The 17,189-nt window shown below is 41.2% G+C and overlaps 1 protein-coding gene across 1 annotated transcript in view; it reads right to left on the bottom strand.

Annotated features, from left to right (window-relative positions):
• The window catches only part of MYO1E (myosin IE), a 211,567-nt gene that overhangs the window by 107,045 nt on the left and 87,333 nt on the right, over positions 1-17,189 (bottom strand). Inside the window, exons 3-4 of the mRNA XM_042988744.1 lie at positions 13,681-13,770; positions 11,425-11,519 (exon numbers count right to left, since the gene is read on the bottom strand). Of these exons, the coding sequence (XP_042844678.1) occupies positions 11,425-11,519; positions 13,681-13,770 (185 nt within the window). The remainder of the gene's footprint in view (positions 1-11,424; positions 11,520-13,680; positions 13,771-17,189) is intronic.

Here is a 17,189-nt window from a genome sequence, read left to right as displayed (position 1 = left end):
ACCTGGGGGATTCCAGGGCGGAAGAGAAAGGGGTCACCTGTCAGATACCGTCAAGACATCGAAAAATAAATCCTCAAGTACATGCAATGGCTAAGAATGTAAAATACAAAATTAAACAGACATGCCAAAGCTACTGAGTAAATGATAAAAATTCATTCTTTCACATAATGAGGAAAGTGTGAACAAGACAAAGAGCTCTTATTTCTTCCCAATCAATTTTTATTGTCAAGCAGACCAAAATTTCACCTCTAGTCTGCCAAGAAAACGGCCTCACAGCAATGCTCTTGTTGGCCCAGACTGATGTAATAGCAAGAACCCAATGTTTAGTCTGAAGACCAAGTTTGAACCCCAGCTCAGCTACTTATTAGCTTTGAAATTCTTTTCAACGTTATTAGCAAATATTTTACATCACTTCTTAACAGTTTAAAAACATTTTTATGTGTATTTCCTATTCAGCTTTCCCTTTAAGGCACTAATCCTCATTTTGTAGGTGAAGTGACTGAAGCTTGCACACTCCACACAGTTTATACAGAACAGAATAGAGTCCACCCTGTGCCTCGAGCCCTCAGGTCTTTCTTTCCACTACACCACAAGACAGTGGGTGCTAACGGATTATCACCCAGACAATCTGACACCTGCTGGCTCACAGCATCAGGGAGAAGTGGAAAGACTATAATAATGGAGCCAGGTAGCCCGGGCTTGGAGTGCGGCTTTGCCACATTTCAAATGTGAGGTGTTTAACACGGCTCCTTACGTCTGAGACTCAATTTCTTGAAACGCGTAAAGGGGGACAGTGAAAGATGTTGAGACTCAAAGCACATCCTCAAAAAAAAAAAAAGCTACTCTTATGATTTGGGATAATATATTAATTAGCTAGTGAGTCAGCCTTCCTGAACAACAACATTCTTTGGTGATAAAGGAATTTCAACAATCACACAAGCTGGAAGGTAAGAGTTGCAGCAAGCTTGGGGGGAAAGGGTAGATTTGAGGCCCTGCTCTTCAAGCCCACAGCCAGAGGGCAGTCCTCATGCTGACCCCAGCCAGGGGTGTGGGTTGACAGGGCCTCCCAAAGCCAGGCTGGAGGGACAGGGAGCCTCGAAGGCCAATGCTACTGGGATAAACAAGAAGTGGAGTGGACCAACAGACACAGAAGAGTTCCAATGCTAATAATAAAAGGTTCCTGAAATACATCAAAGACAGGAAGGCAGCTTGAGAATCCCTGAGACATTTGAAGGTGCCCAGGCAGAGAGCAGAGACGGGATATGAGCCAAATATTAGAGGTGCTCTGATTTTTTTAAATCTTTTAATCGTTAAAAAAAATTTTTTTTAATGTTTATTTATTTTGACAGAAAGAGAGACAGAGCACAGGTGGGGGAGGGGCAGAGAGAGGAGGAGACACAGAATCAGAAGCAGACTCCAGGCTCTGAGCTGTCAGCACAGAGCCCGACGTGGGGCTCGAACTCACAAGACCGTGAGATCATGACTTGAGCCGACGTCGGACGCTCCACCGACTGAGCCACCCAGGTGCCCCCAAATCTTTTAATCTTTAACCTTTACTACTGCAAACCTTAGGGGTTCAAATCCAAGATGTCTTTTGAAGCAGACAATTCAGAAATCTTAGACCCAATAGTGACACCCATCTCCTTTTCCTCTATGAAAATTTTCATATTCAGTCACCAAATGCTATTGATGTACCTTCAAAATCCCTCTCATCCCTTTATTTAATCCTGAAACAATATTTATTCGGCACATACTCAAGATGCAACCAATGAAGACTTTGCAAACTAGTGCTGGATCCATCAAGGATGGAATGCCCTCTTCTGTAGAAAACAATTACATCCGAATAGTTCCAGCAAAAAATAAAATTAGGAACTTGCACCCAACGTGATGCTTTCAAACTGACAACACATCTTTAAAACAAGCTAGGATGGCAAGAGCTGATGTGGGCCAAAAGTGATAGGAATTCACCTTTGATGGCAGCAATAAACCTGCCACATCAATGTTCTCCATGGCCCCGTATGTCTCCACAGAGGTCAGTTAGCAAAGGCTCTAGCAATGCTCTGGCCATACTGCCAAGATGGTAATATAGAGATGAAAACGAATACGCGGAAAAACTTGCTGGTCCTCCTTTCTCTTTTATCACACCATGATTATTTTGTTACATAGATTGGCAACGATGTCTCTCAGAGAGCCAAAGGTAACACTATGTAATTCTAAAACACAAATTTGAATTTTGGATTTTGTAGCACAGAAGATGAATGAGCTAAGCAGCTATGGGTTGCTCATTCACTGGAATGGCAGGTGTCTACTCGTGTCTTCAGGAGCTCATCGATGTCAATGATACTAATGCAGCCAGAGCTGTTGTGTTTTTTTCTGTCGGCACTCTCCAGAGTCCATGTTTACCTCCTATTCTTGTAGTGCTTCACAGGCTTACTGAATGTCACACATCAGTCTCCCCTTTGCCTGTCCAGCTCAGGTCAGGCCCTCATAACCTCACTCGCTATCTGTATCCTCTCAAGGTCCCATGTCTTTTCTACCAGTAGACTCAATTTTGCAAACCAGACTTTTGTGCATCGTGTCTCTGCTCAGAGACCTGCAAGACATTGCCAAGTTCTGCAGGTTTGTCTCAGATCACCCGGCCTGTCATTCAAAGAGGGACCTGTCACCCAACCACACTTACGTCCCCAAATCGACCAGTCCGGCCCTAAAGCAATGTGGCTATAATATAGAAACAGAAGTGGAAGGTCCAGTTCTGGCCCACAGGTAATTTACAAGGACAGTTTGTCAGCAGAAACTTTTAACAACCACACTGACATCCTCCCCACTCTCTCCCCATCACACAGTATGGGTTCCAGAAGATCCCAGGCCATTCATGTTTTCTTCTTTCTACACATTCGGTTGGCGGTGGGGTGTGGTGGGGGGAGACTCAAATCAAGACCCAACGTCTCTGTGACCCCTTTGCTGACTGTTGTAGTCCAAAGTGATCTCCTCCTTATCTAAATGCAAATTGTACTTAGAGCTCACTTCAAGTGTTTCAGCTTCAAAAGTATCAGTAAATAAACATTTATTGTGTGTACCAGAGAAACCCAGAAGCCTAACAACAGTTTCTAGTCATCAAAGATTGAAAAACGACTTAAAATGAGCACATGCAAATTAAGTAATAGTATTATTAAATAGGTGGTGAAAGTGAGGACTATATGAGTTGCTACTGAAATTCAGAAAGTAGAGAGATCACTGGGTTGAGGTTGATGAGAAAGGTTTGGGTGGGGGGCGGGGAGAACAACCCAGGCAAGGCTTTGGAGATGGAAGTGAACCTGACCCACTGGAGGGAAAAGAGTAGAGCAATTTGGTTAGAGTAGCAGAAAATAGAGTGAGAGGTGTCTCAAGCTAGGGACTTTGGACTCTGCTAGGCAATGGAGAGCCACTGAAATGTTTTAGCAGAAGTGCAACATAGTTTAAATGATATAATAATTTCGGGGGCGTCTGGAGCCTGCTTCGGATTCTGTGTCTCCTCTTTCTCTCTGCCCCTTCCCTACTTGTGCTCTCTCTCTCTCTCTCTCTCAAAAATAAATAAACATTAAAAAAATTAAATAAATGATAAAATAGGAGCATTTATCTGGCAACCATGTTTGGAAGAGAGAGTTGTGGAGGTGTAAGTTTTGGGGTAAAATGAAAAAAGAACCATTATGAACTTGTGCAATTTGAGACACTGGTATGTCACATAAAGGAGACTATTATGATGATACATTTGTGCTTCAGGCAGGAGTTGGTAAACTTTTCCTGTACAGGCCCAGATATGTTCTCTGTCACTACTCAACTGTGCCACTGAAGCACAGAAACAATCAGAGATAATGTGAAACAAACGGATGTAGCTTTGTTCCAATGAAACTTTAACAACAATGGGCCACAGTTTTTGAACCCGCCGTTTAGGAGAAAGCCCAGCACTGGAGGTACAGGCTCTCTTACTTCTCACAGTTGGAGTACCTTCTCACGTCTTCATGTAATATGACAGTGTTAATGCCCATGTGATAAAGAATGATCCCAGCTTTTAGTTGAGAAGAACTCAAACAACTTAAATACATCTCCTTATAAATTTATCAAATGAACATATCCATTGAAACTTAAGATAGCTTCTTAAACAGATATTAACCATGTACATCATCAAGATTTCCTAAAGTCTGAAAGTGTGAACAAAATGAATATTTATTCAATGTTTACTTAATATCAGAATTCTATTATTTCAAAAAGGTCCACTTTATAATACACAGTTGTTTTATTTTTATGTGCCAAATAGGCATAGTTTTCAGTAGCACATCAGGGTATCTTTGATAAATGCGTACATTTAGGGGTGACTGGGTGGCTCGGTCAGTTAAGTGTCTGACTTTGGCTCAGGTCTTATGACTTGTGGTCCATGAGTTCGAGCCCCGTGTTGGGCTCTGTGCTGACAGCTCAGAGCCTGGAGCCTGCTTCGGATTCTGTGTCTCCCTCTCTCTCTGCCCTCCAGCCCCTGCTCATACTCTGTCTCTCTTGCTCTTTCAAAAAATAAACATTAAAAACAATACAAATGATAAATGTACACACTTAAAACTACATGGCTTGAACGGAACATAATGCGGGGTGAAAGGCAGGGTTATCTGTAAAGCTGGCCCTGCTGACTTCCTCCACTGATGAAGGGTTTCTTTAACAGAACACACCAAATGCATGCATCAATATACATCCATAATCCCCTCACACATGCCCAGAGATAACAAGTCAATCAAGATAAAGAAATGACCCAGGTATGGTCACCTACTTATATATGCATTCTTGTTAAGAAACTGAGATTAACATATTAGTAAGGTCGTGATCTTTCATTAAGTCCATCTGTCTGTCCTCTACTGATGACAAAGCATCATCATCAGCTGCCTGGGTTGCATGGCCAACAACCTATAAAGGATTAGGTTAAAACAAGCATGTTTTAACCTGTGCTTGGGTGGGGGGCGGGGAGACTTTTACCCTAGGAGCTCAAGTCCTGGATAACAAACCTCACCTCATAGTAGATGGTAGCTTTAACACCTCCACTGAAACGTGGGACATTTGAGCACTTAGCTCAAATACAGTAGCGTGTATTGAAAGTGCATGAGGTTTAAAGTCAGGCTAGGGCTAAGTTCAAATAGAGACTCTGCCATTTACTAGTTTGAGGATCTTAGAATTCTCTTAAGCCTCCGTTCCTGGATGAAACCTTGGGAAACAATAATGCCGACACCCAGAGTAGGCATTATCAAATATCAATATCAAAAGATATTGATGTTCTGGGCCCACCATAAATCAGTTGAAACAGGATCTCTAGATGCGGAGTCTAGATTTCTTTATAGGCGCTGAACTAATAAAGGCAGTTCAGGAATTGGAAATCTTTATCCCTGGAAAGTTAAATTGGAGAATGCAAGGCACGGTGGATGAAATTAGCATCTACAGCAGCCACTTTTCCAGCCTTTCTGCCAGTGAGCTATTGAGGAAGACTTGGGGGAACACCTAAGGCAAATCCTGGGTGTTTATTCCTAAGACTTAACCTAAAGGATGGCAGGGGTTGGCAGGACAATGTAGGTTACTGAAAGGGGTCTAACCTACCAGGGAGTCGGGACAGGAAAATAAACACCAGAAATTATGGGTTTTCCCCAGGTAAGTAGACTTCTCAGGAGTAGAGCAACATCCTTCCCTGTCTCCACATAGTTATGGGGGCCATGATCTGAGGACATTCACCAAGATGCTCATCCATCTGCTCTGAAGTCAAACTGGAAACGGGAATCTGGCTCTCCTCGTGGACTGTGTTCCTGGGAAACAATTAACTGACCATCCAGGGCAGAATTCTCCTTATAAAATCATGAATTAAAGTCTAATCCATACTCATTCATGAGTGTTGTTGGCCAGCGTCAGTCTACCTGAGCCTGCTCAACCCCAGCTATTTTCACAAATCAAGTCTGTAGACAGTTGCAAAACTCAGGACCAAGACTCTGATGGAGGCCTATACTTGAGAAAGCAGCCTGTCTTCTTCCTTGAGTTCTTTCTTTTTAAATTCAATTTGTTACACTGATTTCTTGTCCTGCAATGGTCAGCCATCTGTCCATCCTGTCACCATATCCATGTCTTATGAAAACATGAGTAAATCTGGGAGGAAACTGATAATACTGCCTCTGTGTGCTGCCATCATCCATCCCATGTGAAGTGTGCATTTCATCCTGTAGACAAAGTGACACCTGGTGGGAAATTGGGAAGTGAGGTCTCTTAAAAGAACATGGGAGAGATTAGGTCATTAATTCTGTACTTCCTAATTAAATGATACTAAAAATTCCTAGTCTGACCAGCTATGGCAGAAGCCCTTAGCACAAGGACAAGGCCTCCCTTCCAGCCCCCAGGAAAATTAGGTTGTTTTCTCTTCCCAAATGCATTCAGGCCAACAGCATCTGACTCAGGCCCAAGTGAACAAGCACACAGCTCTCCCAGTGTCAGTGGCTGCAAACTGGGGCCTCTCTATTCCAAATGGCATTTCCCTGCCTTCGCTTTCCTCCAGTGTTATTTGGAAGAGAGATTCCAAACTGGGAGATCCGTCCACCCACAGATGAAGAAACTGAGGCCCAGACAAGTGTTAGGTTTGCTACCCAGGATCACAGAGCTGGTGATAGTGAGCCACAGCATCACGCAGAGAGCAAATCTACTTTCTCAAAGCAGATGAACTATGGCTCTTAGGTAGTAAAGAGAGGTCACGCTTTTGCCTTCTGTCTCAGGAGGTAATCCCTAGGGCCCTGGAATATCCTGCCTCACAGAGTGTCTCTGTTTGCCTGGGGGCTTTGGAACTGGACAATGATTTATGATAAGGGCTTTGGAAAGCATCACATAAGTACTGACCCCTGGAGGAACTAGAGACTATAGGTGTTAGCCCGAAGCCTCATGGGGGGCTGGACACTAAAGTCAGCCATGCGGGCCGTGTGTGATTGAGCCCAAATTAAAACTCTGGACAACAAATTTTGCGTGAACTTTCCCGGTTGGCCATACTCCAGGTTGGCAACGCTACCACCAACTCGCACATAAATGGAAGGAGGTAACACCATCCATGACTCCAGGGGGAGTGGATGAGCAGAAGCTTCACATTTGGACCCCTTCCAGACCTTCTCTTGTGTGGTTCTGATTTGTATCCTTTTGCTATAATACAACTATAATTGTAAGCACAGCACTTCTATGAGTTCTGTGAGCTATTCTGGTAAAGTATTGGACCCAACGGTGCTGGGAACCCCTGAATTTTTATCTAGCTGGTCAGAAGTGAGGGTGACCTAAAACCCCCAAACTTGCAGCTGGCATCCAAAGGGCAAGCAGTCTTGTGAAGGACTGTCCCTTAGCCTGTGAAGTGTGCCCTAACTCTGGGTAGTGTCAGAAACCAAAGCAGATTCTTGCTCCACCATCACCTGAATTATAGCATAGCCACTGCAACAGAAATCCTTAGAGCAGGGTGTTCAAGTCTTTGCCACCTGAACAGCTGGGAGAAGGATCCTAAAGAACACAGGTCCTGCTCCAGTGCCCGTGCACCTGCAGGGATGGATGAGGGGGAGGTGAGAGTGGGAGACAGGAAGGCTGGGTCACTGAAGCAGTTTCCAGACTTGTGAAGCTCAGGCAACAAGACCAGTCCCTTCTTTCTCATCTCACTAGAGTCCCGGGAGGAAGGACAAAGGGCAAGGGAGTGTGTCTGAAAACCCACCCAATACTCTCTAACGTAATGCCAGTCAAGGAAACGCCTCCTATCTATTATCTATTGGCCAGTGAGCTCCACTTGGGGTCAAACAGAAGCATTTTCTGCTAAGCAACAACTCATCATCATCCAAGTATCCCCTTCCAAAGGAGCTTAACTGCATCTAATTAAGTATTTAAATCTAACTTCCGATTTACAGAAAGTCCAGTTGAAGGACTCAGTGTAATTAGACCATGAGGGAGCAATTAGACAAATCTACAAGGTGTCTATCAGGAAATGAGGTTGCTCTTTTCACCAAGTCAATGGCATGAAAAAATAATGGGGGCAGTAGGAGAACTATGGTAGAATAAGAAAAAAAAAAAAGAACAGTCATGACAAAACGCAACCAGTGTTCCTTGATTTACATAAACCTGTGGGTAAGGACATGTTTGTAACAGAGAAATTTGAATGTGGACCTGTTTAATTTTAGATGATATGAAATTATTATTAATTATTTAGTTGTGATAATGACCCTGGTACAAAAAAAGAAAGCTTTTTTTATTTTCCAGAGATATATATGGAAATATTTAGAGGCAAAATGTCATGAAGTCTGTATTTACCTTGAAATACTTGAAATCTGTATTTACCCTTGAAAGGCTTCAGTGTTTTTGCTTTATAGTTTTCACTTCAGAATCATGTAAATGTTTTATGTAATTATAAAACAAAATTAAAATTAAATTTTTTAAACCACTAAAATCCAAAATAAAATAAATGAACCTGTTAGGTTAGACTGGCACAAAAGACACAGAAATAGATTCTTTTAAGTGACTTTTAAAACTCAATATTTTGCCTGTACATCTGAAGGACAAAAAGAATAACAAACAAATTTTAAAGTGAACTCAGTTTTGCTATTAATAATATTGGTAGTTATTTTAAAGCATTAACAAAACTACTCATGTGTTTTACCCATTACATATGTTTACTCATTTATATTTATACTTCTTACATACCCAGTATAAAGCAAATAACTGTGATAATGTCACCAGGAACCAAGATTTTCAGCATAAGAAAAAATGGGGTACAAATATAAAAACCAGAGAAGTAAAAATCCTATAATCTTAAAAATGAACTGGAAATTATCAGTATGAACTCATGTTTCATTGTTTTTCTTAAAAAAAGTTCTTTTTCTTTGCCTGTTAGCACTCTTAATGACTAGATTGATGGTCTCTAAGTACCATCTTCCAGTAAAATGAACCAGGACTTTTTGGTGAAATGGTTGACTCTAGGGATCAGGAGAAGACGTACAAGAGAGCCTGACATCATTTTTTTTTTTTTTAAGATTTTATTTTTAGTAATCTCTGCAGCCAACATGGGGCTTGAACTTACAACCCTGAGATCAAGAGTCGCACACTCCACCAACTAAGCCAGCCAGGAGCCCTGTGAGCCTGATGTCTTAGATAAGAAAACTATCAAAGACAACTGGGGTCATGTCAAAGGACACAGGAGCCAATACAAAGGGCTCTCAATGGCCAAAAACAGGACCATTTGAGCCCCAAAGAAAAACTGCAATGTAAGTAAACAGACAAGATATTTAAAATCTACTAGTTTGGAATGATACTGAAAATAACACTTTATCCTGGGAGGTTGCTACAGCATCAACTCATTGCTTTGAAAATCGGTATATAAAGACAACAAATCAAGCTTTGTATCTAGTTTTCCCACATAAATTGTATTTTAGGGTAACTACATAATTCCAGCAATAAATGTGGAAGGAATAACAGAATTAGAAAATAACTGCTTTTCAACCACAAATGAAACCATGATGTGAAATGAGAATTTATATTATAATGGATGGACCCACTGGTAATCTGAACATCACATGAAGAGAGACCAACAAGCATTAAGGGCATGGCATCATGGATGAAACATTTTTGCCAAAACATTAAATCTGAACCTGATCAAGCTTTTAGATCTAAATGGAGATTTACATGAAATATTGGGGACAGAGGAACGTCATGGTGTACAACCAGCTAATCCCAGACTGTGGAAAATTCTGCAGGGGAGCAATGTTTTCTTTAACAAGTAAATGCCAAGAAAACAAAAAGAATAAGAGAAAATCGTTAATGATTAGGAGACTTGAGACACATATAACCCAGTGCCATGTGTGAGCCTTGTTTGGAACCTGAGTAAAAATAAACCAACTAAAAAAGAGAATTTGTAAGACAGACATGGAATTGGAATACTGGTAATATTAGATATATTAAAAGAATTATTCATTTATCAAGTATGATAAGAACGATAGTTTAGAGGCACATCTTAAATCAATGACAAGTGAAATAATTTGCTACCTAGGATATGCTTTCAATAACCAAGTGGGGGGCAGGATGAAGGACAAGGTAAAAGAGGATTAGCCATATAGGAACGTCTGTATAAGCTGGGTGATAGATCCACAGGAAATTATTATATTATAATACTCTTTCTCATTTTGTCTATGTTTGTAAATATTCAGAACTCAAAAATTTTTTAAAGTGCTTCGGTTAAAAAAATAGAAGAACTGGGCCACCTGGGCGGCTCAGTTGGTTAAGTGTCTGACTTGGGCTCAGGTTATGATCTCACAGCTTGCGAGTTTGAGCCCTGCGTTGGACTCTGGTGCTGACAGTTCAGAGCCCTGGAGCCTGTTTTAGACTCAGGGTCTCCCTCTCTCTCTGTCCCTCCCCTGTTCGTATTCTCTCTCTCTGTCTCTCTCTCTCTCTCTCTCTCTCTCAAAAATGAATATATATAGGGGGCGCCTGGGTGGCTCAGTCAGTTAAGTGTCCGACTTTGGCTCAGGCCATGATCTCATGGTTGGTGAGTTCAAGCCCCACATTGGGCTCTGTGCTGTCAGCTCAGAGCCTGGAGCCTGCTTCAGATTCTGTGTCTCCCTCTCTCTCTGCCCCTCCCCTGCTCATCCTCTGAATCTCTCTGCCTCTCAAAACTAAATAAACATTAAAAAAATTTTTTTAATTAAAAAAATATACATAAAATTCTAAAGAGATGAAGGCAAATATGACAAAATGTTAACAACTGTCAAGTTTTAAGTGATGGGAACATGGATGCTTACATTCTCTGTTTGTTTGAAAATGTTCATAATAGTAAACAAAATTGTAAAAGCACTTCAACCCAGCGAAGACACAGAATTGGCTAAAAGGTTAAAAGGATTTTGAAATGGAGCCACAGACACTTAAGGCTGCTGTTTGCCAGTGATGCCCTCAGAAGATTAAAAGTCGATGACAAAGTATACTAAAACAAGTTCAAGTGTGAACTACTCAGTTATTAAGGAAAAGAAAAAGAGGGACGTAGGGACTCCAGCCGACAAAATAGTGAAACACGCTTATTGTACCTACAACATAAAGGGTCTCCAATACAGAGGGAAGGCAGTCAAATGGGAGGGGAGATATTTTATGATGTTAGCTCAGAGCCCAGTGACAATCAGAGAGAGGTCAGGCTAGAACCACGTGCCCTAAAGCCTTAACGCCTTAAGCAACCGAAGTATGAACCACAATCCCCTGAAAACACAAAGCTTTTATGATGTGGAGTTATAAAGTAACCCAAGACAAAGCAGATCGCCTGCTTGTTACCCAGGTACCTAAACCAGCCTCTGACCCCAGCAGCTATTGAAAAAGCACTGTTCCTTGACAGAATGCTAACTTCGGCGTGGTCTCACGCCCTCATAAGGTTCTTTCCCATACCTGATGATGACACACTGGTTCTCTCTGTCAATGATCATGTTTCTGTACATATTATCTGCAAGAGCATAGATATGTGGTGGGTTTTCATACTGAGCCTAGAGAAGCAAAAACAAAACGAAAACAAAACCATGGTCAGATAGAGCAACACATTAGCGTTTCTTTTCCTGGTCTCGGAAATGAATTCGCCACTGTAAAGTGCCGGTCTTAAGGGTTGCATAACACAAGAATTCCTAAGCTTGCCTAGGTCATCAGGAGTTACACCTAACAAAATGGAGATGGGCTTGGGAAGGACTCTTCTGTCTCCAAAGTGTGTGACTCAGCCTTCAGAAGTGAACCACATCTTCAGATGCTCCAGCACCACACCCTTCCACCCGACACGCCTCTGCAGACATTCCATTTCTAAATGTTTCTGAAGACACCTGGGCCACAGGTCTCAAGAGAGGCCTACTAAAAACCTGGATCTGACTTTTACTAGAATTCCAAATCCCCACATAATTTTCTTTCTAAGAGGTAAGGCAGAGACTCTGGAACCCTAGACGAAATTAAGTGAAACTATCTCTGAATGAGAGAACCTAACATTTCCCATGAGAGGGCAAGAGGTATAGTCCTTTAAAGGGATGAACCAGTTTGACCAGTTTGTTTCATCTCAATAGATGAAAAAAATCCTACCACATCTCGATATTTCCTCCCCGGGGTACTCTGCTTTCCTCTCATGGGCTAGCTTAGCTATGCAGAAATACAAATTCACCAAGAAATTCATGGTGTCAGGACAACTTCAGCCCCACTTTCTTCAGTTTCTTGGAGTTTAACACCACTACCTCAAATATTACTAAAAAGGAGAATACTTCATGTGGTACAAAGCTGAAGAATCCTTCTTGCATTTAAGACCATCTAACATCAAACAGTGAGCATGGCAGATCCAGTGAGAAGACATTTAGACTCTGTCTTACCCTTCACTGGTCCCATCTCTAAAGTAGGGATAATATTGTCCAATACTCAACAGATCTGAGTACTTAACTTCTCTGAGCCTTAGTTTCTTCATCTGTGAAAGAGGATTGCTCATCTGTGAAATGGGGTTGGACAGTGATACACAGTCAGCACCCGGGGGGTGTTTTATTATTGCTGCAGCTACCACAGTACCCGGCATTCAGCAAATACCAATTTTACAACACTCTGACCATTCGCAGTTAAAAATAAATACACCTTTTAAAATTCTAGGGCATTTCTTTAAAGAGAACTCTTTAAAAGATAAATGGTCTAAAAGGGACTCATGTAGCAATGCTTTTCCGAGAACTGGAAAGAAACAACGTGAATGCACAGCACTTGCACCCGCCCCGCCTTGGCCTTGGCCAGGATTGAGAATGCCAAGCCAGCTCCGTGCCTGCTGCCCCCGGGGCCCCGCTGATCAGGGCGCCAGGGCAGGGCTAGCCTCTGTTGACAGTGTTTCCCTTGTGCTGGGCTCCCATAAAGGCAGCATTATCAAAGGTCTTTCGCGTGGCAGCCTCCTTGGGCTCCAGCTACCAGTACCATTCATCTGGCAACAATGGGGTGGGCTCTGGCTCTGGGTAAATTGCCTTCCACTTCAACTGATGAATTTGTGTGGGCTCTCTTTTGTTTGTTTTCCAGGGGTCAGGATTAATGAACGCTCTCGTGCTTCTGCTGCGGAAGAAAGAAGGAAGGAAAAAGATGCAGAGAAGGAGAGGCCTGGGGAAATACTGAATCCCGTAAGGAAATATATTAATTAGAATTACAGTTTCTATTTTCATCACACACAACGAAAATGGCTATGGAGCTGGATCTGAATAGGGACCAGAGTCACATTAATAAAGAAATAATGAAAAGATTCATTTTTCATGTTCCATTCACAGCCACAGCTTAACTAAGGTTCTGATTTGGAGAGATTCGTTCTCATCGCCCTATTTATTTTTTACCCATTACTGATTTTTTAGTCCTTAGAATTTTGTGGCCTGTGTGGAAAGAGGAATTCCCCCCTGCTGCCCCCGACACACGCTGTAGGTCCTACATCCTATTTGACTAGTTTTGTATATAATAGTACTATATTAGATAGCCCTACGCTTTTTTGAGCTGCATTCTAACCAGCAGCACATTAAATATCAAACACTGTCACCTACTTGAGCTTCCCCAATAAATAATTCATAATAAGAAAATGCAAATGTATTACCAACTTCAAGAAAAACTACCCATGCGTCATAAAAGCCCCAAACACTACAGTAATTTATGTGGCATGTTACTTACCGCTCCTTGGTACATTTCAATCTCCTTTTCCCCAAAATATGGCATCTGCTTGAAAGGGTTGACTGAGATTAATACGGATCCTATATATGTCTGAATTTATATCCAGTTAAGGTCCAGCATTAATCTTCACAGCTACACACTTTTCAAATTAAGTAACCAGATGTTATCAGGAATTCATAATGACTGTCCAAACAAAAAGCTCAAATACCTGTTTTCTAAAAGATTACAAATAAAGACAAAAGCAATTACCAACTAGCTCGGGTGCTGATCCTCTCCAGGAAGAGTAATGAGATAAATTACCAAGGTGCTACTAAAAGAAACCATTATTTTAAATGAATTGAAGCACATCCTTTTAAGACAGGGGACAGGTATGGCTAGGAAGCAAAACAAAACAGAACAAAACAAAACAAAACGGAAGTGACCTAGAAGTGAAAGGAGCAAGTATCATTACTTTTCTCGAATAGTATTTTTTCCTGGAACTTTCATATCTCTTAGGTATACTAAAAATGTATTTACTTACTCATTTAACAAATAGATACATGATGAACTGAACAGGCCTACTCCTTAGAAGCTATGGCGAACTGAGTTATAGCTATAAGACATTATTTGGAGCAGAAAATTACAAGCCCACACAGATTAGGTTTAGGGAAAAAAGGTATTATTTCTACATGGGGAATCTAGGAAGGCCTTTCAGAAGAGAAAGTGTTCATACTGACTCTTAACTGTTTTATACAACACATTATAATGTGCCCAAATACATGAAGTATTATTATAACATAAAAATATTTCCATTTATTTATTCAATAATTGACTAGTTTGAATTGGGCATCTACAATACACCAGGCACTGTTCTGGATACTGGGGATACAGCCATGAACAAAATAGAAGAGATCAAACTCTCTGCCCTCTTAGAGGAAAATAAAAATTATTTTTTAAAAAAAAGAGAGAAAACAACAACAAACACAACAAAATACACATACTTGAAGTGCCTGGGTGGCTTAGTCGGTCATCTTTCGTGGGTTCGAGCCCTGCATTGGGCTCTGTGCTGACCACCTGCTTCGGATCCTCTCTCTCCCTCTCTGTCTGCCCTTCCTCCCTCTCCTCAAAAATAAACATTAAAAAAAAAAATACACATATTCAACATTATTTATTTTAATCAAGGATTTCAAAATGTTTGGAAATTTCGCAGTTAAAGGTGTAAAGTGATGACATTTCCTCCCCCAAGGGGGCATTTATATATTTATATGATAGGACCTGGGTGTCAAACAGAGTAGCACAAGGAATCCAGTCAGATAACCCAGTTCTACTCTGACCTTGGGCAGGTCACATCTCTAAGCTGTGGCTAATGGGTGATGGCATAAAATAGCACCTACCTGATAGGTTTATTATGACAATTAAATAAACAGAATAGGGGCACCTGGGTAGCTCAGTCGGTTGGGCATCCGACTTCGGCTCAGGTCATGATCTTGCAGTTCGTGAGTTCGAGCCCCTCAACCGGCTCTGTGCTGACAGTGCAGAGCCCACTTTGGATCCTCTCTCTCCCTCTTTCTCTGCCCTTCCCTTGCTCATGAGCTCTCTCTCTCTCAAAAATAAATAAAACATTAAAACAAACAGTATAGAAAGTTCAGCACTTTCCTTAATTTGTGTACCTTGAGATGCTTCTTCTGTCGCATATTAATGTATTTGAGACACAGCTTTGGTGTTATTATTGAACACAAATGAGCCAAGTGTGGGATAGATCAGATAATATTTGAAAATTAATATTTACATGTGAAGGTGAACATATGGAATGATTCCATTGCCATTCTGCTCCCCTTTTCACTGACCAGAAAGATCTTTAGGCTTGAAAGGGCTGACCATGAAAGAGTAGGAGAGAAGACAGGGCTGTTTTAAGAGCACACCCAGATGCAACACCCAGATACTACTCAGAGGGCAATTCTTGGCATTAAGAGCAAAAGGGAATGAAATGGTGAAATCCTAACTGAAAATCACTAAAGAATCATGGAAGAATGGCCGAGAGCAAATGTGGTTCCAAGTGCCAAAGCCAGGTGAGGCCAACGACAGATTACTAGCGGTCTACTTGTTTTTGAGGCAAAATTGAGAACAGATTGATTTATTATTAAAATTATTAAGCAGATAAGAAATGCCCATGATGTTGTAACCAAGAGCCAGTAAGCGTTGGTAATATGAACACTGATCGAACACAAACACATTTACACTTATACAGTACTAATTAAACTCCTAACAACAACCCTATCACTCTTTCACTCCTATTTTACAATGAGGAAACTGAGGCATAGAGAAATTTAAAAACTTGCTCAAAGTCACAAGCTAGTAAGTGGCAGAGCTATGATTCAAACCCAGGCAGTCTGGTTCTAGAGTACACGATCTTAATCAATAAGCTATAATGTTTTTCTAAGTTAGCAAGTATTGTTGCTATTGTTAATATTGTTATTACTACTGGTAGCATTGCCAGATACAATAAATAAAATACAAACACCCAGTTAAATTTGAAGTTCAGATAAACAATGAATAATTTGTTTTACATATGTATATATATTTCCCCCCCAATAGGCATGCCCCAAGCAATTCTTCAGACACATTTATACTAAAAAGTAATTTGTTATTTATCTCAAACTCAAGTTTAACCATACATCCTGTATTTTATCTGGCAATCCTAAGTTGGTAGCACAAGAATTTCATGCAGGATGGATGGGGGTTCAGTTAGAGGGCTCTATGGTCTCTTATAACTTAGATTCTGTGATTCTTTGAGGACACGAAATTATATAACCCTTAGTTGATTTTTTTTTTTTTAAGTATCCTTTCCACATGGTAGGAACTAAATCAAAACTCAGTGAATGTGGTTTGGCCCTCATTCTGAGTCTCATGCTAAACAAATATAGTAATTCTTTTTTTTTTTTTAAGTTTATTTATTTATCTGGGGTGGGGGGGGGGAGAGAAGCAGAGAGAGAGAGAGAGAGAGAGAGAGAGAGAGAGAGAGAGAGAAACCCAAGCAGGCTCTGCACCACCAGTGTGGAGCCCCACACAGAGCTCGAACTCACAAACCCATGAACTGTGAGACCACAACCTGAGCTGAAATCAAGAGTCAGAGGACTAACCGACTGAGCCACCCAGGTGCCCCAAAAATATAGTAATTCTTATGGTAAACACAATTTTCAAGAAATACAGCACTGCTACAACCATCCTCATTTCAGAAGAGGAGATGTCTAGATCTACATTTAACTCAAGGTGAAAACAAACTTGACCAAGTATGTACGATCTGTGCATGGCGGAAGGTGAGCCTTCCCTTAGTTGTAAAGGGAATGCTGTGAATGCAACCTGTCCTGGACAGATCAGCACTACACACAAAGAAGAAAGAGCAGCCTGAGGACATAAGCTAAAAATATCAGCTCCCCACCAACCCCTTCCTACCCAAGCCCTTGGCCATCTGATAAACATGTATTGGGCTGCATGAGAGCTCCTATAGGAACCAATACTTTTTTTACTCT

This window comes from Panthera tigris, chromosome B3 (assembly GCF_018350195.1).
Source record: "Panthera tigris isolate Pti1 chromosome B3, P.tigris_Pti1_mat1.1, whole genome shotgun sequence".
Lineage (NCBI taxonomy): Eukaryota > Metazoa > Chordata > Mammalia > Carnivora > Felidae > Panthera > Panthera tigris.
The sequence above is the reverse complement of the archived record's forward strand: the minus strand, read 5'-3'. Positions and strand labels throughout refer to the sequence as shown.